Source organism: Morone saxatilis, unplaced genomic scaffold (assembly GCF_004916995.1).
Source record: "Morone saxatilis isolate NCDOM2014 unplaced genomic scaffold, NCSU_SB_2.0 Contig18, whole genome shotgun sequence".
Classification (NCBI taxonomy): Eukaryota; Metazoa; Chordata; class Actinopteri; family Moronidae; genus Morone; species Morone saxatilis.
Genome location: NW_023339740.1, coordinates 5,685,626 through 5,709,435, shown reverse-complemented (window position 1 = coordinate 5,709,435; position 23,810 = coordinate 5,685,626). Strand labels below are relative to the sequence as shown.

The 23,810-nt window shown below is 40.8% G+C and overlaps 1 protein-coding gene across 4 annotated transcripts in view; it reads right to left on the bottom strand.

The window, feature by feature from the left end:
• Window positions 1-23,810, bottom strand: part of LOC118327824 (FERM domain-containing protein 4B-like) — a 46,070-nt gene that overhangs the window by 10,337 nt on the left and 11,923 nt on the right. For 3 of the 4 annotated variants that reach the window (XR_004796721.1, XM_035661296.1, XM_035661297.1), the window contains exons 2-11: window positions 11,936-12,001; window positions 11,562-11,656; window positions 11,260-11,352; window positions 10,866-10,950; window positions 9,704-9,760; window positions 9,325-9,347; window positions 5,328-5,411; window positions 4,429-4,494; window positions 4,019-4,076; window positions 3,316-3,402 (exon numbers count right to left, since the gene is read on the bottom strand). Coding sequence is in view for 3 of the 4 variants with exons in the window: in XM_035661296.1 (XP_035517189.1) it covers window positions 3,316-3,402; window positions 4,019-4,076; window positions 4,429-4,494; window positions 5,328-5,411; window positions 9,325-9,347; window positions 9,704-9,760; window positions 10,866-10,950; window positions 11,260-11,352; window positions 11,562-11,656; window positions 11,936-12,001 (714 nt within the window). In the remaining variant the exon portion in view is untranslated. Of the gene's footprint in view, window positions 1-3,315; window positions 3,403-4,018; window positions 4,077-4,428; window positions 4,495-5,327; window positions 5,412-9,324; window positions 9,348-9,703; window positions 9,761-10,865; window positions 10,951-11,259; window positions 11,353-11,561; window positions 11,657-11,935; window positions 12,002-16,616; window positions 16,811-23,810 lie in introns of those variants that run through there. The other variant, XM_035661298.1, reaches the window with a different exon arrangement.

Below are 23,810 nucleotides of genomic sequence, written 5' to 3'. Positions count from 1 at the left end.
GATGCTGTTCCAGCCAACACCACACTCCTTATCAATTATATAGTCAGTCTGCCAATGAAACGATGAGCAGGGTACTAGAACAATGGGAACCAGCCAGCAGGACACTTCCAAAAAGCTCATCCCATTGTAAAGGGGACCCCCGCCAATTAACACCCCCTTGTCACTATCACTAGCATCATTTACATTGTAACAATAAGAGATAACAAAGGTCTTGGCAGTAAACACACACTTTCACTGCACAATTCCTCCTATTAGAGAAATAACACACCTGTCTGCCAGCACATAGATGAAACTAGAGGACTCTCTTGTGACTGCTCCTTAAATATTTCAACGATGTGACACACCTCAATCTCTCTCAAAGACTGCAAGAAGTCCTTTTATAGTGGAAACACTCCGAGAAATAATTCTGCACACAAGCCAGTTGACATAGCAAGTGACTCATACAATACAAATCCTAAGAAGAGAAAACAAAAGTAGCCATTTTCTTAAAACCAGGAAACACTCCCGACTTAACAGTACGCTCATGATATGAGTGAATACACAGAATTTCAGCATTTTCGTATCTTTAGTATTTACGTCTCCCTTGTTTTTGCCAAATATCTCATTATAGGCAGGTGGAAGTGAGCCAGAAATGCCTGTGGTTTCAGATGGGATCAGGCTGTTCAGATCCAGCTCACACCCACAACTCAAAGACCCCCCAGGGCCATGAGTCCGCAAAATCATACACGTGTGAAAATGTGTCTCAGGCCCTGACTCACAGGGCTGCACAGAAAAAGATCTGCCCCACCCTCCACATAACACGTCACATACCAGCTCTGGCTGGCTGGCAACACTGTACGTTTCCACAACATGACACATTGCTTAAAGTTGTGAAAACCTGAATAGAAGAAGAGACCGGAAAGAACTTTCTGCTCGGTTTTCATTTGAAATTACCTTTTCACTAAGAAACTTTACACTTCTTTCAGGCCTTTCATATCATGTCATTATTAGCCCAGAGGCTGACACTGCCACCCATAATAAACTGAAGATTTATTTTGGTTCTGCTGGCTCATCATACATGTGGACCAGCATGTGGTCTTAAAGAGTGTCCCATTACCCACTGGGAGAGAGTGACACAGAGTGAGGAAGAGAGACAAGTCTCCTGGTTTAACTCAAGAAAGAATTAAGTCTTGGCTTGCCATCTGCTTCAGTCCCATCCTATGCCTTGGAAACGCATCACACTGTTTTTGGTCCTCCATTTTTGTTTCTCATACTGAACAGTGGCTAATCCTCTTCCAAATTAAAATGTTGCTTATTTTTCTCCTATGCACTTTCCAGATATCTGGGACACATAATCTATACTATTTATCAGCATTGACCCATACATATATACACTTCATCTATGCGTAATGGAAATGATGGGGTATTCACATTACTAAATGTGCCACTTCTCTTAAACACAGCGGGGAGAGGGGGCTTTTGAGTTTTAGGCTTTTTAATATGGAGTGATGAAACCGGCATGCATGCAGAGAAGATAATAAGAGGTTAAGCTATTGTAGCTACTTTAAAGGATTTTTACAAACTTATAAAATAAAATAAATATATATATATATAAAATATAAAAAATATATATATCATATTTCTAAAATATGCTTAACTGCTGACCTCCCACCAGTAGCACCTCTAAATCCAGCCCCCCTACACAGATAATTGTTTTGTATTGTTTGATCAATTGTGTTCCCTCCAAGACAAACACACACACACACACACACACACACACACACACACACACACACACACACACAACACACACACACACACAACACACAACACACACACACACACACACACAACACACACAACACACACACACACCACACACACACACACACAGAGATTACCATGATGAATGCAACATGTTGAGAGGGGCTGGGCTGTGTTGAATACAGGGGCTGTGAACTAAGGCAGGAACCACTATCAATATTCACTAGATATAGAGGTCTCCCTTCAAGGCAAAAGGAAAGTAGCCATACACTTCCACATCAGTAAGAGCAACAAAAAAGGTCATTTAAAAAAGCCAACACTTTTTCCCACATCAGGAAACTCTTGTGAGAGTCCCCTTCTTGTGTGGACGAGTTGGAGAAAGCAGGAACTAGTTTTAAACACTCCCAGCACCCCTACACCCTCATTACTGTGCTGTCCCCCTACTCTAAACACCCACCCACCCTGCTGGCAGAGTGCCAACCCCAGTCCCAGAGGCCTGCTGCTTCCCACAGAGAACCATAATTACACCTTCAACTCAGAAGGTTGGGGGGAAACACAGTGGCTGCGCCCATTAATGCCTCAGTATAACAGCACACCCTGCTATGTCAACAGGTTCCTGCTATATAACAACAGCTATGACAAGGCTAATGAAAGAAGCTGGGGAGAAATGCTTGGTTGGACAATATTAAATAACACCTCTCAAACAAGGCGAGGGCATTCACAGACACAAGAACAACTCAAACATTCAACAACAGCAACTCAACAGGAGCAGTTCATTTTTGTACTTTTTTCACATGCACCACAACAGGCACACGATGGGCCCTGTACAGATCAGATCAGTAGCTTAATATCCACCACAAAGCGAAAAAAGTTGAGTCTGATAGTTTAAGAAATAAATGTTTATCATTTCCTAAATTAAGGTGAAAGTGAACTTCATAAAGTGTACAGCAAAGGTGAAAGGGTATTTTAATTGTTCCAATGTTAGGCTTTCATAATAAACCAAGGGTAGGTATTTTGTGCATTCTTCCCTTTACACTCTGCAAGTCGAGCTGTTTTATAATACTGATGACAATTAATTCCACTCTTGCTAGTACTGCACTGTATTTGCTCTTACACCTACAGCCTTGACTTTACACGGCACATACTGATACTCAAAAATATTTTCCCCATCGGTCTTCCTCTTTCTCCTGACTGGCATGGGAACCAGGGTCTTAATTACACCTATTTACAGTGTGGATGGATCATTAACCAGCAAACAAGAGGCACGGTAATGAAAGCTATGTTTTCAACTAGCAAAGTATTAGCAAAGTATAGTACTCAATAGTACATACTTCCACAAGATACTTTGAAAATACTTGTTTTAGCCTTAAATTTCACTTTCAGAAGTTTATTTTTTTTAAAGGGCCTCACCCCAAGTTAGTCCCAGGGGCTTAACAATGTGTACAACATATGAAAATCTGTATCCTTACTTACTAAAACTCACAAGTGGTGGCGTTTTTCTTTGAAGAAATAACATTTCAGATGAAATACAGTTGGGGCAAACAGAGCAGCTGTGAGAAGAAGTCAACCTACCTTTCTTGGTTTCAGCTTATCTTGCAAATCGTACTGGCCAATGCCTTTGTAGCTGACTCCCAGCCACCACGGTATTTCTTGCTTGTCCTGCGTGAAAGCATACACACACGACACCACTCATTAGAGGTAGCTTTATTGGTGGGAGTTTGCAAAAAATAAAAAAAGAGGCCTGTTACCAAAGCAATTACCCCATTAGGCTCACAGCAATAGCAACACAAGAAGAGATCAAATACATTAAAAGGCCTTCAAATCACTGCAAGACTGACTGAGTCATTTTAACATCACTGTTTGATCTCCCCAGACACCTTGATTTAATAGTGCTCGGTCTAGAAAAACAAGGAAAGTTGAAGGAAACATTTAAAACAAATTAAACTAAACATGTGACACAATGTTTTACTGGATTCTTGACTCGACTCTTTTGAATTATTTAAGTACTAAGTTGGTTTGTATTATTTTATCCCACCCAAGCAGACAGAGAAAGTCCTGTGTGTTCCTACAGTAACAGACATGTTGCTACTTTAGCTGCAGATTCTAAGCAAGAAAGGGCCTCATGATTCAAACATAATGCAAATATAATGGAATTAAGTGAACAAAGGTTAGACTGATGTATTAGATTAGATGCAGAAAAATAAATTAAGACAGCATGTTGACAGAAGCTTGTTCAAAGGTTAAGCTTCTGTATGACTTGGGGCACCACTGTTACCTTCACTGGGTAATAATGGACTCCATATGTCGGCAGGGACTCCACCAGGGCCAGATACCTTCAGAGAAAGAGGAACAGGTTAACAGGAATTCCGCCATTTACACTTCATCACTGTCAACAGGAGGCTGTTGTAGAACAGACAAAGTGGGATTTAAGCTACAGTCATTGAGAAGCCACAGTCATTTGCAGTGGCAAGCTGATCGATTTGTTTCAGGGCTGTGACAGAGTCCATTGATCAGTTCAAGGGCACAAATCATCCAAGTGTAAATGGCCCAGGGTTCCTCTGAGTTACAGTCCCAGGGAAAACACAGAGAAGGATGGACATCCTCCCAAGGCTGGCTGGCTTGCTGCCTACTCAAAGAGCACCTCCTATAAAAATACTATAGTTTTTTTTTTTTTTTTTTACTTACTGCACAATGGCTTGTCCTCTGGTCAGCCCCTTCAGTTTCTTGTAATGTTCAATCACTTTGTCCTCACTGCAAATGGATAGATAAAACATTTAATGAATAATCCATCAAGTGTTCCACATTCCAGCCGTAGAGGGACTGTGGCAGGGCCCTTTCGTTGACACACATTCTGCCTGCTCATGCAGAAAATGCAGTCTGGCCTACTGGCCTGCTGATGTCTCTCATCTACCTCTCCTGCAAATGCATCCCATTTACTTCCCCACTGTAATCATCCCCTTTAATAGCATAGTGAAACTGCAAACTCACTGCGGCTTAACAGACAGAAAGATACAGACCTATTCATGTGCTTACCCATACAACCGTAAGACTATAATTTTAATTTGGATATTAAAATGATGTATCCGCTTCAGAGGCTGCAGCAGCCTCAGATGACCATTTAGCCAGAGGAGGAGGGGCAAGCAGAGGAGCAAAAACAGCAGTGTGGATTGAAGAGACAGACGGCAAACTATTCAGACAGCCGGCGACCGTCAGCACCTCCCTCTGCTCTCTCCGGGCTAAGGGGCAAACGTAATTAACGCAATCCAAGCATTAATTAGTCACCCCATCAGTGGCAAAACTGTCTGCCAAGTACCTGGCAGGTCTGTAGACACCTTACCACCAAAAACTGCTCTTCTAGGGAAATTACTGGTTTGTACAACCAGGTGTTACTGGCCACTGAGGCGATTTGACAGCTGAATCGTTAGTGTATATTAAGGTGAAAGGGCTGTGGTATTGGTTAAACCACAAGGATCTACAGGGCTGTGTGTATGATCCCCTAACACTGCCCCCCCCCCACCCACATCCCTGACCTGCATGCATTTTGTGGTTTGTTTTCAGAGAGCTCAACAGCTCAGACAACTTACCAGTAATTGAGAGATGGGTGCTCCCTTAATACTTTGGTGGGCAGAACTGGGAGCTGCTTCAGGTCTGATCTGGCAGTCTCAGCACTGAAAAGAAAACCATATACAACCTTTAGGAACAGCTAATGTATTCATTCACAATATCAAGAGTCCTTTCTAGTTACATATTGATGCTTTAAAGCTGGGAGAGACACAACAAAGCACCAAAATTACACCGTTGATTGATGAAACACTCCCATATACATGATAATCTTTACATTTAGACATGGTATCCTGTTATGACCTTAATTGAGTCCTTCAGACCAGTATATGGACCATAAGTAAAAGGTGGATGTTTACACAACAAATCTCAACTCAAAGTCTAAAAATGCGTAGAGAACATTTCTCCACATGTTCGTGCTTTCACAGTGTGGTTTGAATTTCTATCTTAAGGCATGACAGCAATAATTCATGTTTGCAAACCTTTAGAAAAGGTGCAGTGTCAGGATATTGTTTTCATCTTTCTTATCTATAAAGAGTAGTACTGTTTGCCAAGACTAAACTTGAGCTTCACTCATGTCTTGCCAGACTTCATTTATAAAAGCACACACAGGGCCTTTAAGTCATGGGGAGCCTTTTAAGGGGCTTGGCGAGAAATCTTTTCAAAAATATCAAAGCCATTTCATGAAGGTTCTCAACACAAAGGCACTTCGCAGTTATTCTATGAACTGTGGGTACACAACTTTATACTGATTCGCCCTCACACATTAGCCAATGATCACAACATGACAGATGCAACAGGTACAGTTGGTGTCACCTACAAACATAGAAGCCAAAAATGTTAAGCAGAGGCTTCAACTTCAAAAACACAGAAAGCGGTCGTGTTATCTGTACGGACAAACTGTGGTGTTTGTCACTGTCAAGGTCTATGATAGCCAACTATGAGTCACTCCAACATCGTGTAGGTGGGAGTACTGGGTCTACAGTTTCTGCTGGACAAAAAGGGCTCTGGCTTGGCGGGCCAGTCCACTGGAGACCCGAACAAAAGCCATTCACAAGCACTTGGCAGCCTCTCCCTGTGCTGAAAAGTATTGTACGAGCCCCGGTGCTGCTACAAAACAGTCCACTGACTCTGAGACAGAACTGAACTGTGTAGGTCAAACCATACTTAAGATAAACTATTAGAACATCCTCGAGTATTGTACCTGCTATAAAAATAAACTCAACATAGCAAATTAAGTATCGGATGATTCAGGCCAATGGCCATTTGACCTTAAGTTGACTTTTATGAACATCAATTTAAGTCTTCTTTTAAGAATAATGAAATTTAACAGCCGCTGACATGGTAGGACAGAAGCATAATGATCCAGTTATGTGAACCAGCTTACTAAACAAAAAAACAAGGGTGAGCCACTGCAAGGGCAGAGGCACTTGAATCACTCTTCCCTGTAGCTACCTCTCCTAGGTTGACTGGGTTTTGCTGCCACGGCACTTCACTGCGTGTTTGATGGCATACATTTTATGGGGAGCTGGGGCCTGGCGTTGTCGGGGTGATCTACTTTGCAGCCGCTCTGCTCTGTCAGCAATCTGGAATTCATTACTACGTCTGTTATCTCCCCGCAGCCTGCAGCGTGGGGGCAATTCCTACACCAGGCAAAGCCCAGCCTTGCCCGGTGCAGCCTACCCAGTGTGGGAGAGATAATACTCATGTGTCAGCTGTTCCGCAGGGCTGAGACGTGGTGACTGTGGAGGGAGCACAATGAGAACGCCTGTTGCTGTGAATGAACCACTAACTACAGGCTACACCTGCAAATAGAACTGAGGACTGAAACTGTCTGGTTGTACTGGTTCACAATAAGAAACACAACTGACACTGTGTTAATCAAAGTTGATTTTAAATTACTGGCAGTTAATCTACAGTGGCACAGACAATGTCTGTAGCTCGCTTTTGCATTACAACTGTACGAGAAAAATCCCAGGTCAGTTACTCATAAAACCGACTTCCTGTGATTTCCTATGTTTTCCACAATCACTTTCATCAATCCCCCGAGAAGAGTAACTTGTTGCATTCAACTATGGATTATACCTGCAGGTGGTGAAAGCAGTCGCAATAATGTGTGAATCAATAGAGTAAGAAGATGCAAATGCAATACTGACTTTGCAGAGGTAACTCTGATACATGTACAATGTGAAACCTGGGGGTGCATTAATTCAATGCACAGCAGGGGTTTGGCCCACACCACCGCAATAACATGACTACAGTGAGTCCTACTGACGCCAACTTGTCTACCATTGGACAGTGGGTCTGGCTCATCCCTCTTAAGGCAGCTAGCTGTAGGAGGAGGAGGTCTCCTTAACTCCTCCACAGCTAATCTCACAGCTCCAGGGCCCTTTGCTGATACAGTGTAGAGGAGACACATTTATATTATATACTTTATGAGGGGATTTACTGGGCCTGTTCTCTAAAAGAGGTAGAAATAAAGGACACTGCAGGCACAGGAATGAGAAATACTGCCACAGGACAGCAGGGGATGTATCAGTACAATATCAGTGTTTTCTTTCTTTTGCAGTTTCTACACATTTCATTAAAGAAGGAAATATTAAAATGGCTGTCAAATGACACAATACAAATGCTCCAAGTGTCTTACAGCCAACTATCTAGAAACCATAATCAGAACGAGCAGGGGAAAAGTAGTGTCAGCGCAAATAAAGAGAAAGAAAGCTCGATTTGGACAGACTCCCATCCTCTCTGATACCAGATTTGTTGGCAGGTTGTCTTTTATTGTGCTTTCAGAATCAGGACAAAGTACGGCCCATCCCTACACCCACATGAACTGAAAGTTCAGACTGCACACTACACTCCAGGGTGAAGTAGTTTCAAATCAAAACACTGAGCCATAAATCTGTACTAAAGCGGCAATAAATAATAATTAACATTTATCAGGTCAATTACGCCTGGAACTAATGGGGGAGGTTAATGAGCAAAAGCAGATGTAGCCAAGTTTTTCTTTCTTTTTTTGCAAGAGAACAAAGGCAATGGTTTGACAAGGGGTCAAACTGCATTTTCAGCATTGCATGTAAGGCCCATTCAAACCAGACGCACAAACAATTCCTTACAGAGCACAAATCTTTGTATTCACACAATGAACAGGGAGGCCTTTAGAGGCAAAACACTGGGACAACACACAGGTTGGGCTGCTTCAAACTGCTCAGTCACTTACTCAGACAGAGCGGTGTTTACTAATCGCAGCACATGCCCTTCACTCCTATGGCTGGCAAAAAAAACAACACATCTTATCAGCAGTTCAAGCCTCTGAGAGCACGGCCCACTATGAAAACATTATCTCCACCAGTGAACTGATTATGGAGGTTTTGTACAGAGCCTCCCACCAGTGTCGCCAACCAAATTGTGTACAGAAAGTCCGTGTATTTGTACTGTGTCACATAAGCAGTGTCTGTGATGTGATGCAGTCCGAACATGTCAGATGCTGCAGCCAAATAACACCAGAGTTCTGATTTTAAAGGCAACATTTGGACCACGTGGATGGCAGCCAGCCAGCAGGGGTCCAGTTCAATGTCACAAGAACAAAATCAAGGGATTTATTAACTGAGGGACGCTCTGCATGAAATAAAATCTGAGGGAGTCAAGTTGAACATTAACTGACACAGCCATCATCATACACTTTGCACTGATCAAACAACATGACAAACCAAGCCCTGCGTCTTTGTAAGAGTACAGCATACACTTCATAAACTCAGTCTGGATTGTACTGCAGACACTAAATGGTTTATGGATGTCCGTGTATACAACAAACATTAGTAACAAATTGTACAGATTTTAGTACATCGCATTTGTAGATGTGGCTACTTAACTAACTTACTCAATGTACTACTCCTTCCCACCCCAGCTTATCTATCCTGTATTGCTCACTCAAAACAGTTTTAAATAAAAAGTCAACGAAAATCCTTTTGTATTTATCTAATTTATGGCTTTTATGTTTAAATTTGTATAACGTCTTACCTGGCGTAATCTCCTTTGGCCTCCTAAAAAGGGGAAAATAATGCAGTTAGTAAAAGCATTACAAGAAAATGCGATACTTGCTAATGTTAGCTACCTGCACAAGCTGCACAAAGGTAACGTTACACGATTGACCATCAGCACATTTCATTTGACTGCATTTTAATTTCTCTAATAAGTCGGGCAAACACTGCCTGGGGAACACAGGCTCAATTTAGAGGGCAGCGCCGATATAAAAGGGTCGGTTTCTTTAACAATAGCTCCGTGGAAAGCAAACTCAAGGGACAACTGTTTTCAAATGTTGCGTGCCCCGAGCGTCTTCATTCTCATTTAGGGGTGAGTGATAAAATTTCAGTCTAGAAAGCCTGCGACAAACTCTTACCTGCAATGCGAATGCGGCTAATTTGAAAACATTTCCACTCTCCACTTCGATGGTTTCCTGGTGTAAAAAAAAAAAACCGGCAGGGGTTTTAAAAAACACATACACACAACAAAGTGCAGCCCGTCCGACACACTTGACTTGAGAGAAAATCTTCCCGTCTCGTACCTCGGTCCCACCGTTACCGACTGAACCACTGCCGCAGAGGCTTTTCGGTGTTTGAAACTGTCCGTGAAGTGTATTTAATTCTGTTTATCAGCACTTGAGTTATCGTGACATTTTCCTTAGGCAACAAAACGCACACTGGTACATAGAAAGCATAGTTGAATGTCCGGTCTGAAGCTACAGTCCCCTCTGCAAAGTGGTACGGTCCGAAAGCAGGTTCAACAGTCTCCGTCTCCCATGGTGACCAGTCTGCTCTCCCCGCGAAAAAAAAAAACTGCACTGAAACGTTTGGTCACATGCTGCATTCACATGCTCCCCCTACGGTTGGGACGGTTCAAAAACTCCTAAATCCGTGTGAAGCAACTTCCTCTCAATGTGACCCAAGTTATCAAATTGTTTATAGGAAACATTTGGAATCTCTGGCCCTGGTACGACTCTCATACGAATTATTGAACTTAGTTGAACTTTTGCACGCTGTAATAATGATTTTAAAATCTACACAATAATAATGAACTCATCATACTCAAGCCCAAAAACTCTGGAAAGCAGCATGGAAAGCAGCAGTGTGAAATCTAGAGAGCTTCAAAAGTGTAATGTTGTGGGTGCATAAATAGCATGCTGTCGGTCAAATATTGTAACAAAAATTCAGTATAAAGATAAAAGGTAAAGAAATGTAGCCTTACTAAAACAATGGACATTTAAAATGTTGCTTTAGTCTTGTTTGTATCATTATGCTCATAGTATGAACAATATTATGTCCAACATATTAATGATCCGACCATCAATTCCAAGCTGAATGAAATCTCTTTCTCAAGAGTTTGTTACCATTAAGAATGATGGCAGATCAATAATTGGATTAGGCATTGACTATCACCTCAAAAAGCAATCAATTTTTGTGTGCAATGATCTGGGACGAAGATACATGCCAAATGTCTAGGATACAAAAATAAATATAGGTATGAGACAGGTTTTTATAAAATAAATGCTTAAAAACACTTACATTAAACACTAAGGATTTAGCGTTCAGGAAGAACAGCTCCACTGTTGTGTTGTCTTTCAGGAAGGTGATTTTCTCAATATAAAACCTGTGAAGAGCAAGATTCACTTGAAATAGACTGTCAGTGCATTATGCCTGTGCCTCAGCATTATTCACAAACTTCATAATGTTCAATGTAGCCTACTCTAATTTGGCAGTCGCACAGCAAGACTCAGGCTGTGTTCCATCACTGCCACCTGCTGGTCAGGAGAAGCCTTGAAGTTTTCAATAAACCAACTTACTTCAAATAAAGTCTCTAATATTAACAACTCAATCTAATGTACAACACTGAGATTTTCAATGGTTAGTATCTGATAAAGCACAACAGTATCCCACGGCTTTCAGCAAGAGCACTCACCTCACAAGGAACTTGAGCTCCAAAGGCCCTGAAGTCTTGGAGAAGTCATGATCAAGGACTTTACGATCCAGCTGGAGCCAGTTATTCTGGCCACTGAGCCGGGGATAAAAGAATAAATCATATGTTGGAACACTGCGATTGTAATTTTTCTCTTTTCTTTCTCCCCCCTCTCTAAAGGCTTCTGTAAACAAGGATTGGTTCTAAATCAACCAATCCCTTTAATTAAAGTCAAATTAAACACAAAAACAGACACACACTAGAGCACTGCACTTTTTGTCTGTTTTGTTAGGAAATGTACTTACGTGTCATCTATGAAGGACAATCCAAAGTATTCTTTCTCTTTCAGGTTAAAATGTGAAGCCACCAAATCTAACAGCTCACGGGACAACAGCTTGGGCTAGAAGGTTTAGATTAAAACACAGGAGTTCGGTTGAGATCATTTGTATGCTAACTCAACAGGAGGGTGCTACACAAAATAATACATGTGACATTCATAAAACATTTTACTGAAAAACTGACAAATAAAAAGAAATAAAAGCAACATAGAAGTAAAATTAAGACTTACTTACAATAACGAATCATCATTAAATCCTACACAATTTCAGTGCATCAGCATAATCTTTAGGGTATGCAGTGTAGTTGGTGCCTAATAAGGCTAGAGGAAAGTGTCGACTACCTGAACCAGCAGCTCCAGCTTCCTGCCATCCAGGAGGTGAACCTGGCACAGACGGCCCTCGGTCATCTGCAGGAAGACAGATAACATGAGACATGACCACTCCTGCAAGGCAGCACAGCACTCCACCTCCACCTGTACCTCTCCACTCAAAGCTGTGCTTCCATTATTTCAGCCTGGGGATAAAATGGCTGCTTTTCTTTCTCTCGTTGAACAGTGACTCACCGCAGTGTCATGTTTGTCTTTGTGTTGAATGAATAGGTAAGAGGAGCCACTGGGCAATTGTTCATATGGGACCCATGCTCCAAAACATCAAAGTCACTGCAAGATCATCAGAATTATTTGTTTAAAAAAGTCCCACAGAGAAATTACAGGCATAAATCAGCTCTTTATAAGTGCACCATGAGTCATAAACAAAGAGTCTAAGTTTCTTTTGCTAGTAAGAATTCACACATGCTATTGTCTTTATCCCCTCACACGTCCTTCCTCTGCAACAACACTGGTCTAATGAAAATTCCCTGAAATGTCAACAGCCCACGTTTCCCTCTGCCGTTAAGAAACGAAACCAAAAGACAATGAAGTCCTGGTGCATACTTTAATTGAATTCCCACTGTATTGTCTAAGATGAATGGCTTTAAGATTCATTATGTTGCAGTCAGCAAAGAAGTGCCTTTCAGTGCAGGGCAAGGTAGAAATATTATTGTGTGGTGATGAATATTAGCCAAGCCATATTCCAGTGGGTTAAGCTGCTGCCGACATTCAGCCTCCTATTCTGATATTTCAAAATATTTCTTAATTCCTCAGTACAAATTCAGATGATATGGTGTACATATAATGTGCATCTAAAGTGTAATCTCTGTTGTTGTAATCTTAATATTCCAGTAGTCATCATCCTAAATAATGTAGGAATTGATTTAGCATTGTGGACTGCGGCATTATTTTATTTATTTCTATGTGCTCGCACAGTTCATGCCTTATTCAAGTGTCACCACAACAGTTGTTCAGTGCAAGAAAACCCACTTTGCCACCTTTATTTAATCAATCATTTTGTAGGTAAGGTTATATTCAGTACCAAACAAAACATTCTAATGTTGAAGAAATGGTTCAACATTTGAGAAATGGTCTATATTGCTTTCTCACCTAGAGGTAGATAAGAAGATTGATACCACTCTCCTGTCTGTGCTGCAGTAGGTTACTTTAATAAAAGTAACTACACAAGAAGGAGCCAGAGGAACCTGTTTTTTTCACAGATTATCAGTCTTTGTCCTACTGCCATGGATATATCGAAAGTTTTAGCTAATATGACAAAAATTAGTTTTATAAAAATTACCTACTGCAGCATTATTATAAAGCTAATAAAGCTCTCCAACAAATAACAGGTACACACCAATATCTATTGTATCTGAAGTTTGCTAATATTAGCCACCATAAGTTATACTGGTCATACCAAATCAAGTAAGGCTGATGCAAAACCCTGAGTGTATTGAACTGGGCAAGGCTGTGTTTTGTTTTTTATGAATTCAACATTTAATTTGTATTATTTCTTCTTTCAGAGGTTACATAGTCTCACTCTAAGTATAACAAGCTTGAGGTCATTTACCAAATCCTTTATTGAATACCTCACCACCAACTCACCATGTGGGTAAAGGCGAGGTCTGGAACACAACAGAATAAATCCACATAATTAAAGCTACTATATTATTTTTTAAATCCCTGACTTTGGTGCCCCCAAGTGGCAGGATGAGAAATGAGACAGTGGAAAACAGCAGTGCAGGCCAGTACCCTGTTTTATTTATTAACAAAATAATATCCCTTATCTCATAAAAAGATGTAATGTGAAAGACGCTATATTATCTCATTGAAATTCTATACATTGTGGCTTTAATGCATTAAAATGTACTTTTATTGGTTGGGAAATCAGTATAGAGTCAGAAAGAGGGTCTTGCTCATACTATAAAAAGATATCTTATTCCATCATTCTGTGAAACCTCTGTATTATCTTATGTGGGCATGAGCAGTATTTGATCATATATAACGGTTTGATCTCAGTGATGCCTAAATGCCAAAACTGTGTGTTCCTGTTGACTGGATGTTGTTTGCTGCCCAGGAATGTGTCCTGGGTGCCTTTTATTTCTGTGACTTCAGTGAAAAACATGTGGCATCCAACTGCTTGGCCTCTGCGATGGAAAGTGAGGGTCATGTTAGTGTGGCCACAGGGCAGGAAGGCACTTTCTGGCGTGGTGTGAAACTTCAGTCCGCCAGGACATATTGTTCTCTGCACCACAACAGAGCTGTCATTTCACTTTTATACTATAAAGTGTACTTTTCCACTTTGTTGTTTTTCAACGCCCTAAACCTCAGTGAGATTTATGGTGCAGTGGCTAAAGCTGTACTTGTCAACAAAAGGGTTTCATTTGCAGTCACGGTAACTTACTATTATACTAACTTAGGATTTCAACACCATACCCACTCCTACTACTATCTGATATGAGCTGCACAGCCGGACCTTTATTTAAGCTCCATATCTCAGTAGTCCAGAAGAGGCAAGAATCTTTTTTTATAGACAGAAATAGGAAAAATAAAGAAGTACTGAAGCTTACCTCAATGAAAACCACAACCTTATTTGATTTTTCTTGATAGGGAAAATAATTGTGGTTGTTAATTACAACGTTCCATAGATTAATCTAGGATTAATCACTATGGTAACCCTTTCATTAATTGTTGTGGCCGTCCAGTGCACAATCCTCTCAAGAGCCTATCTATCAATGCTGCATTGTTGCAAGGCAGTGACATCAAAACATGGAGAAACAGACAGGGCTCGAGCAGTCTGATTTTAAGCTCATAGCCAGCTATTGGATTTTAGATTCACCTTCAAGATCTATGCATGTTACTCCAAATCTCTTCTTTTTTGTCTTTTTTCCAAATCCTAATGCTCAACCACAAAAATTCATAAAACCTTAAATTAATTTGCTCCCTTTGAAGATGTAGTGTATTTGATATGGAGATACTGTAGAATATACTATTGCATGAACAAAGTAGCACTGGCAAAGCTGCCAGTGCTGAACAGAGGACCTGAGCTTCGAGGTCTCCAATGATGAAAAGAAAGGTCATGACTGTGTCAGACAGGTCATCCCCCTGAAGCCCTGTCATTATGGGCAGAGGGCCCCCGATGGTGCTCTCTTCACATGACCCCCAGCAACACTGACCTACTCAGCCCGAGCTGGGCCCACCCTGCAGCTCTAACCACATCTACAACCCAACGCTTCACCCGTTGACCATAAGTAACCACAAGCTAAGTGGGAAATACTTGTATCCACAGTGGTAGAAAGTAACTAATTACATTTACTCAAATGCTGTACACTTTACTTCACTTTAGTTCATACTTCTTCTCTGCTGCATTTCAGAAGGAAATGTTATGCTTTTTACAGCATTTATTTAACAGCTTTCACAAGTTACTTTACTAATTAGGATTTAACAGACAAAACATATGATTGGTTTATAAAATATTACGCATTGTTATAGTTAAAAGTAGTAGCTTTTTACCTCTGTACTTTTTGGTGAGTGAAATTAGGAATTTCACTTGTAATAGGGTTTTTTTCAGTAAATGTTCTGAATACTTCCACTACTGCATATGTGATTCTGAAGTGGAAAAAAAAACAATATTCCGGTATGTGGTTTTAAAGGTAAACAGATCTGATACTTGTGTTACTTCTGAGAACTCTTTTAAAGAGAAAGCAAGATCCTCACATGACATACACTGATGAGTATCAGGTGTATGTGCTTTTAAAGGGTACTGCCTAACTGACAGAACTTCTCGGAATATTGTAATTTTACTTTGTTTTGTGTCACCTTGTCAATTATACTTTTTATACCTTGTTTCAAGAATTGAGGAACTAGTAACTAGCAACTAGTATTATCAAGATGATAAAATGATGATGATGTCTATTCTCATGTAAAGAACGTAATTTCTTTACTATAAATCTCTTTGAGTTGCATTTCTTGTATCAAAGCTAAAAATAAAGTTTATTATTACTATTATTACTACTACATTACTACTTTTATTATGAATTAGTAACTGTTATGGAAAAATAGTCTTTAACATAAAAGTCCCAAAAGCCATCTAATACAAATAAAAATGGAAATATGCCGGGAAAATGCAAAAAAGAGGAACCTGAACACTCCTTAAGTTTACACAGTTTATGTTAGCAGGTAAGATGTGTTAACCACACACTGTGTTCAGGTGTTCCGGCAACAATGCATTTCAAAGACAACTTTGAAAGGTCTCCTCTTCAGCCAGACAGTGAGATCAAACGGCTGGTCATGCTGCTTTCTAATGACTGCCATATGCGCTGGGAGGGACCCTTGTTAAAAACAGACTTTGTGACTCTCCAAGAGGCAGCCTGTGTGCTTCCTCACACTCACACAAATAAACACGTGCATACACTAATGAGCTAGATGAGAAAAACTACTGACTCACTTCACTCTGAGGGAAGGTTGAAGGGATATAATAGGTAATAACCCGTAAAAATCCAATGGCTAATCAAAGAAATCAATCTGGCACTGGCACAGTAACCATTTACATATGCTGTCAATAAAGCAATCAATAAAACACACTATATTTAAACCCTTCTTTCCTTTTCCAGAACTCATTTATGCTGCCATAGCTAGGTAGGAGCTGTCATACCTGGTAGCATTTTCCAATCCTGAACCAGGCTTCTAGGAAGCGTCTGCATGGCATCAGCCCACGATTGTACCACCTCCTCAAGGTCTGATGTGCCAGGCTCCAGACGATCTGGCTGCCCGAAGCCACCAGGTCTTCCATTCCACGTATGATGCGCACAGCCATGGTTAGCTGCCTTTTCTCCCTGACAGCCAGTTCCTGCCTCTACTGATGAAACCTCAAAGCCACCTCCCAGAACCAGGAGAAAAGATGGATCTGCAGGCCACTTTGTTTTGCTTCAGAGCAACAAGCTGAAAGGAGCATCTACACTCCCGCACACACACACATACACACATACACAAAGTCTACTGTGTCTCCCCAGCTGATGTAATGTTAGTGAGAGTCGGCGCTCTGGAGAGGCTGGAGCGGAGCAGCGTGCCTCAGGCTTGGTCCTGGGCCCCGGTCCAAAACACTGCCTCATAGAGTGCAGGGGAGGGCAGGACAGAACCATGAGGCCCCTGCTGCAGAGACTACATCTCCCCTCTACATAAACACACTTGTATACAAACACAATGTACATGGAAACAAACTCCGGTTGGCCACTCAACCTTTAAAGTCATAAATACTCCTCACTGACTCACAGTAAAATAATGGTGAAAAGGTTTCGTTTTGCTGGTCCAGGCTGTGATTTTTCTCTTCTGTAAAATAAAGATTACAAAGTTAAATTGCACCAAAATATGTTCCTTTTCAGTTTTGCTGATGACTTCATCTTTTATTTCATTGTTTAATTTCAGCACTTATTTCAGTTTCATTGTCTGAAAACGGGTGTGGGAATGGTCACTTTGTCTGGGATGTGAAAGCTATTTCCTGGCGAGACCAGACATCTCCACCCATTATGTTCTGCAGGAACACTAAAAATAATTGGTCCTGTGTGGATCAGCAGGGATGGCAGAACTGACAGCGCAAAAACTAAAAGTGAAACTGTGGGGAAAAAACATTTAGAAAGGCTTTTATGTGAAAATGTAGAAGTAAAAGGCGCTTGTGAGTCACAACCAGAGATGTTTCTTTGTATAGAGCTGCAATTAATAAGCAAATGTTGCACACAGGCTGTACACCTGACTCAGATAAACAAGTCAGACAATACTAAGAAAAGCAACACAGAAGAAAAAGAACACGTGGAACAGCTCTCAGTGGAGACGTGTTGCGGTTCATCTGGAAACAATATCCTGCCGTTTGTTTATGTGACCCCATTTTCCACGAACGTTTAAGTATCCACAGTCAACATGGTGCTGTTTCATTGAACATGATGACCATAATTGTCTCAGAGCAGTTACACTGTAACCTCGATATCTGCAGTAATAGCACAGAGAATGATGTAGACTAAGAAGCAGACCTGTTACTGAAATTTCTATCAATAATTCCCAAAAACATGGCAAGGAAAGTAAATAAGTGATGTTTTCTGCCTCATCAACTATTACTGAGGAGGCAGTGGAGCTGCTCAGACAGTGGCAAACAGTTTCCTAGTTACAGATTGTTCCCTATGTGCTCAGTCACATTATGCTACACAAATAAATAATAAACTAAATCTTAGCGGTGCATGTAAGCATTAATCTGCTGCAGAGCATACATGTTGAAAATGAACATATCAATTACCACGCCTATGCAGGCAGTGACCTGGCTATACTGAGCGCTGGAAGCAACTGTGACATTGGGTTTTATGAAAAAAGGGAGTATGAGAAGAATATGAATTAATCTTCATCCAGGCACAAACAGATCCATATACTGTACTGTACTCTCAAAGAAATAGTTCACTTTGTGCAATAGCCTTTTGTACTATCTTGCCAAGAGTTAGATAAGATTGATACCACTCTCATGTCAATACATTAAATACAAAGCCAAGAGTCAGTTAGAGTGGAAACAGGTGGAACCAGCCAGGCTCTGTCTAGAGGTAAAAATCTCCCCTACTATCACCTTTAAAGCTGACTAGTTAACATAGTACACTAACAATAACATTAACATAGTATATCCAGTATCTCCAGCATTCAGCCCAAAAAGCCTGATTTCACAGTAGCTTTTCTAAAACATTGCAATGCATGTTGTGTTGTTTTAAGCATTTTTTTTTGCACAGAAATTGTGTGAGAAAATGAAAATTGTAGTAGTTTGGGGACGTATGGCTCAGTGGGACTGCTATGATTAGTGAAACTCGCAGGAAACAATAATGACTGGTAAAATTTGCAGAAAAGATGCAGTGGTTGGACAAAATTGCACGGTCGTGCAGAATTGAATTTGCGTTTGTTGTTGTGATCGCATCAATCGATTAAGAATAACAAATGTTAGGCTATAAACGGCAAGCTACTGTAGCTCACACTGACGAAAAAGTTAATGCTGATTCTAATAAAAGGTGTCAGAACACAGTGCATCACAGTTTGGTGGTATGGGGCTGCAGAACATTATGACCACCAGGGTGCTCAGATTGTTACGGCTGATCCATGTATGCATAAATTCATTCTGGCAGGACAGTTAAAGATATAATATGTAATGTTGGTTGTGTAGTCTGCTGTTCCCAAATCTTTCTAACAATGTTCAAATCCAGAGAAATATGTAAATATTTGAATTCAAGGTAGCGGTGCGTTTCTTTTGGTCGCCTATTAATGGCATTATATCCCCTTTACACCCTCTAGGTGCTATAACCTCCAGGGAAACACGACAAACAGCAGATGATTTGTCACAAAATGCGGAAGGAAGTCAGCAAACATGACTAAATGTTATGTGAATAAAACTTTAACATTATCTTGTCTGTGAACTTAAAATAGATTTTCATTGGCACTGAATGTAAACACAGAGCTTTTTTTTCTCTTTGACAATTCCAACAAGGTTTATTCAAACAAGACAACCTCCTTAACAGTGTTGACAAAACAGAAAGTATAAGGAAAAAAGAGAAATATGGAGAAATAGATGGCTGTAAGATTGAGACTGTCTGTTCTGCAGTAAAGATCAGTCTTATATGACAGCAGTCTTGAGACTACAGTTATAGCCACAATATGTAAAATACTACTCTAATAATATTAAAATAAGATCACTACAATTTATGACAGATCTATTGACAGCAGCCATGTGGGAATTTGATCGTTGATCATGCAATTAATAATGCTTTGTGGCCCCTCCTCAAACTGCACGTCAAAGGACAACAAATCTGGCAGAACTAATTCTAAAATTAGTTGGGGGTAACCAATTCTCAATGTGGATCTGTTACCAATGGGCAGAGCCAAGCTAGCTGTTTCCCTATTTATGCTAAGCTAATCTAACGTACTGCTGGCTGTAGCTTCATTGTTACTGTATGGACGTGAGTGTAATATCAATCTTCATCCAGCTCTCTGCAAGGAAGCGTATACATAGCCTGTATTTTCCAAAATGTCAAATGATTCCTTTAACTATACTGAAAATAAATAAATCCAAGCTGACTGTGGTTGTTGGCAGTGAATAGCCTGCTTTATTTTTTTTATTTTTTTTTATTTTAAATACACTGATATTCTACGCTTCTTTACATATACTGGAGGCTGTCTGGCTGTCTAGCAGAAATTCAAATAAACATGAGAATAATAGTACAGCGTTTAACCACAAATAATACTGAAACAGCAAACGTGCTGTTACATTGTAAGGAAACAATTTAATTCCTGTGCTGTCAGTTAAAGCCTTTTTGGGGCATAAAAATGTCCTAACAGGATTACATATTATTGATGCTATAATCCACTACTGCATAAACTGGATGGATCTGTTTCTAGAGGGCAGGATTCATCATCAGAGACCCATTCTGAAGGTATAGATTCACCGTAACCAGCTAACCATGATAAACACAGACAGATGCGCGAAGCCACAGCTGCCTGGAGCGACAACGGGCAAGACAGCCAAACATATGGTGGACACAAGCCGCTGTTGATCACGCACATGATCGCCACATGTGTAAAGTAGAGCAGCGTGTTCTGGTCTACATAATGTTAATAAATACAGGGTTTGTGATCCATCTGCCAGCACAGAATTTCTGTAAAATATCTGTAAAAATATCTGCCAACATTCCACTTTGATCACTTTGATCAAGAAACGTTTCATTTGGAAATATGCATTTAACATTTATTTAAAAGTAATTTTTTTAGGAGTATAAAATACATCAGATAACTTAAGTACAGTTTATGCAGAGCAGTCAACCAAAACAAACACAAAGAGTGGTTATATTTCAATGTAAGGGCATGCAGGGATTGTCTCTAGAGCTACGCACACTTCCTGTGAAAACACACACGCATTCACACATATGCCAAATGGCTGCTGGCAGCAGATAATCCCTGTTGATTTCCACGCTCTATACTGGGGTTTCGGTGGGGTGAAGACGTAGGAAGGGGTAATGACCTCAACTAGAATCAATCTCTGGGAGTCTATGCTCAGAGAGGGCACCCCAGGGGAAAGTGGGAATTAACTGCCTGTGCTAACTGTTAGAGATGTCTACAATAAGCAGTTTATCTGATCCTTTAGTCTGTTCACAAGTGTCCATGTCTCATCACTCGCTCATATAGCATCTTTTAAACTAATAACACATGTATGTATCATTATCATGCATACCTTCTCATTTAAACCCTCATTAACTGATTGTTTGGCCACTTGTGGGAAGTGGAACAACATAATATCTGACATATTATCACCTTGATTTATATGACAAACATGTTAACTAACAGTTGCACATCCAGTAGACATGCAGCTACATTAGCATTCATTTGGAGTTGTGTTTCTGTCCACTAGTCAAGTCCTATATTCAGTCTCGTTTTAGCTCTGTTCTGGTCTCCACCAGTTCTTAACAAAAATATCTAGCTCTTTAGCTACTTAACGAGCCGCTATGTTCACCAGCTATTCTTTAACTGTGTCTGTCTGCTGTCAGGTGCTGGACAGGTAGTGTGCTGGAAACAGTTTCCTGCTGTGACAGGAAACAAGGTTAATGAGCACAGTGATAAATTAAAGTTGTAGGCTGTATCCATCTTGCTGCTACAAATACCCAGAGCACCAAACATGGATTAATCCGCAGCTGAAAATAGTCCCAAACAAATGCACTATTTCCTCCTGTTTGAGTAATGTTTGATCAAAACTACAGTGACCAGCTGCTTTAGGAAATTACTGAAAATTCTTAATAGCCTTGTTTCTACAACACTGGCTATAACTTGATAGCCTGTTCTCATTCCCATGTAATCAAATACAGACACAAGCATTGTTTGGTTAGTTGCAATCGGGATCTTCACTGCTAGATTAGATTAGAACACAATTAATCAAAATATTATATAAATCGCAATATGGCCATATGATAATGGTCAAATGTGTGACAAACAGCATTACAATGTAGTACTGTAGTGCTGCAGAGATGCCCTGGTCTACAAATTTTGTTCTCCAGATTTAGGAAGAAGTTAGTTTGGTACAGACCCCAAAAAATTATACTTCATCACGATATTAATAGAATAGAAATTCCCACATAACCTGTCAAAATAATCGCAATATGATATTTTTACCATATCGTACAGCCCTATGTTAGATGCCACTAAATCCTATACACTGGTCCTTTGAAAGTTTACGTCTTCATTTGGAACCAATGGTTTTGGAGGAGAGAGTCACAGACAGAGTAGGGAAGTCATAAAGTAGAGATACGGACTAACACATTATTGGTTTTAGTCTTATATGGGATTTATTGAGAATAAAAAGAAATTGAATAAAGCCTTATCCTTTAAAAGTAAGGGTTTTGCAGAGAAATATATTTATATTCCTCAAACAGGTATCAAACAATTCTGGCATCAGTAATGAAACTAAGACACAGTATTGGAGCCAATATCAAAACTTTTCAAATGAGATCCAAAAGAGAAAGAGGGAGGGAAAGAAAAACACATTCAGACACACAATAAAAGTGATGGAGGAAAAGGAAGAGGCTTGGTGAGGAAGTGCTGTGTCGGGTATAAGAATTAAAGAGGATTACTGTAACAAGGTCCATGTTAATGTGTAACAAGGGCCTCGTGCTAATCACTACATGAACTGACGCAGTGAAAACACCCAACCGTGATCACCTCTGCTAGATTTAATTAACTACTCATGACTTAACGACCCTAATAACAGCCAGGGAGGCAGGTTGGGGGAGTGGAGCGCGGTGATCTGCATATACACACACACCGTACTGAGGCCAGGTTCTCTTTCAAACCTCACTCGGTATCTCACTATGGGAAGCGCCTCCTGGCGTGACATCATGGAATCCAAGTTAACATTCGAGCTGTTTTCCTGGACAGACCAATCATCTTTCAGATGCACGGCTGCCCGTCCGTTCATTTATAAACATCTGGTGCCACCACGCGGCATTCTGCTTTCTTCCCGGTGAGATCATTGAGCTCTCAGCATATTGAACCCTGATGTTCATTTAATTTGCTCCTCGCGGACGCAGCTTTCAATCGGTAGTCACCGGAGCTGTATGTCTATACTGGGGTCAGGAAATTGTGAGGTAAAATTCTTTTTGTCAATAACGTTTTTCGTATATTTACGGTTGATCGGTTGGATTATTACATTTATGTTTAGAGCTTGCTGAGATTATCAGTGGACCGCGTTAGTGGTTTAAGGCTAGCCACAGGCAGACAGTATCGTCATCATGGTGTGGCTTCATGAGGAGAGGATGTGCGTTAATTTTTTTGCTGAGCTGTATATATTGGAGTGGAAGTTGTGTGCTAGATGACTTGGGGTGTTAGAGCGTTGACGCATAGTCGCTCCTTAAGGGAACTGCCGGCTTAGTGGGTGCTGTTTTGTGGCCTGGCTCCCCTAATGCGCAATGTGAAACGTAAGACTTAAGATGTGACCCTTACTATCGTCGAAGTAGAGACGCCCATTCCCTCATGAATTGCCTGGTATGGGGGTAGAACATGTCAGACAATCGCTGGCGGACTTGAAGTCCTGTGAGCATCTGTTGCGCCATGCGGCAGCGAGGATTCTGGTGAGCGCACTTATCGCTGTGTCAGCGACCTCCAAAGCCGACCGTGCGCTCGCCATCACGGCGACCGAAGCCCAAGCCTGACGGCCAGCGCTTATCCTGGGGATTATTGGTTGAGTAGAGACGGACGCGAGGCGTTGCGTAGCCTGTTCAGCCAGCTCCTCGAGCTACTTAATGATGAGACGTAGAGAGAGGAGGATATGGACTCTGGGTCTCCGCCGGTG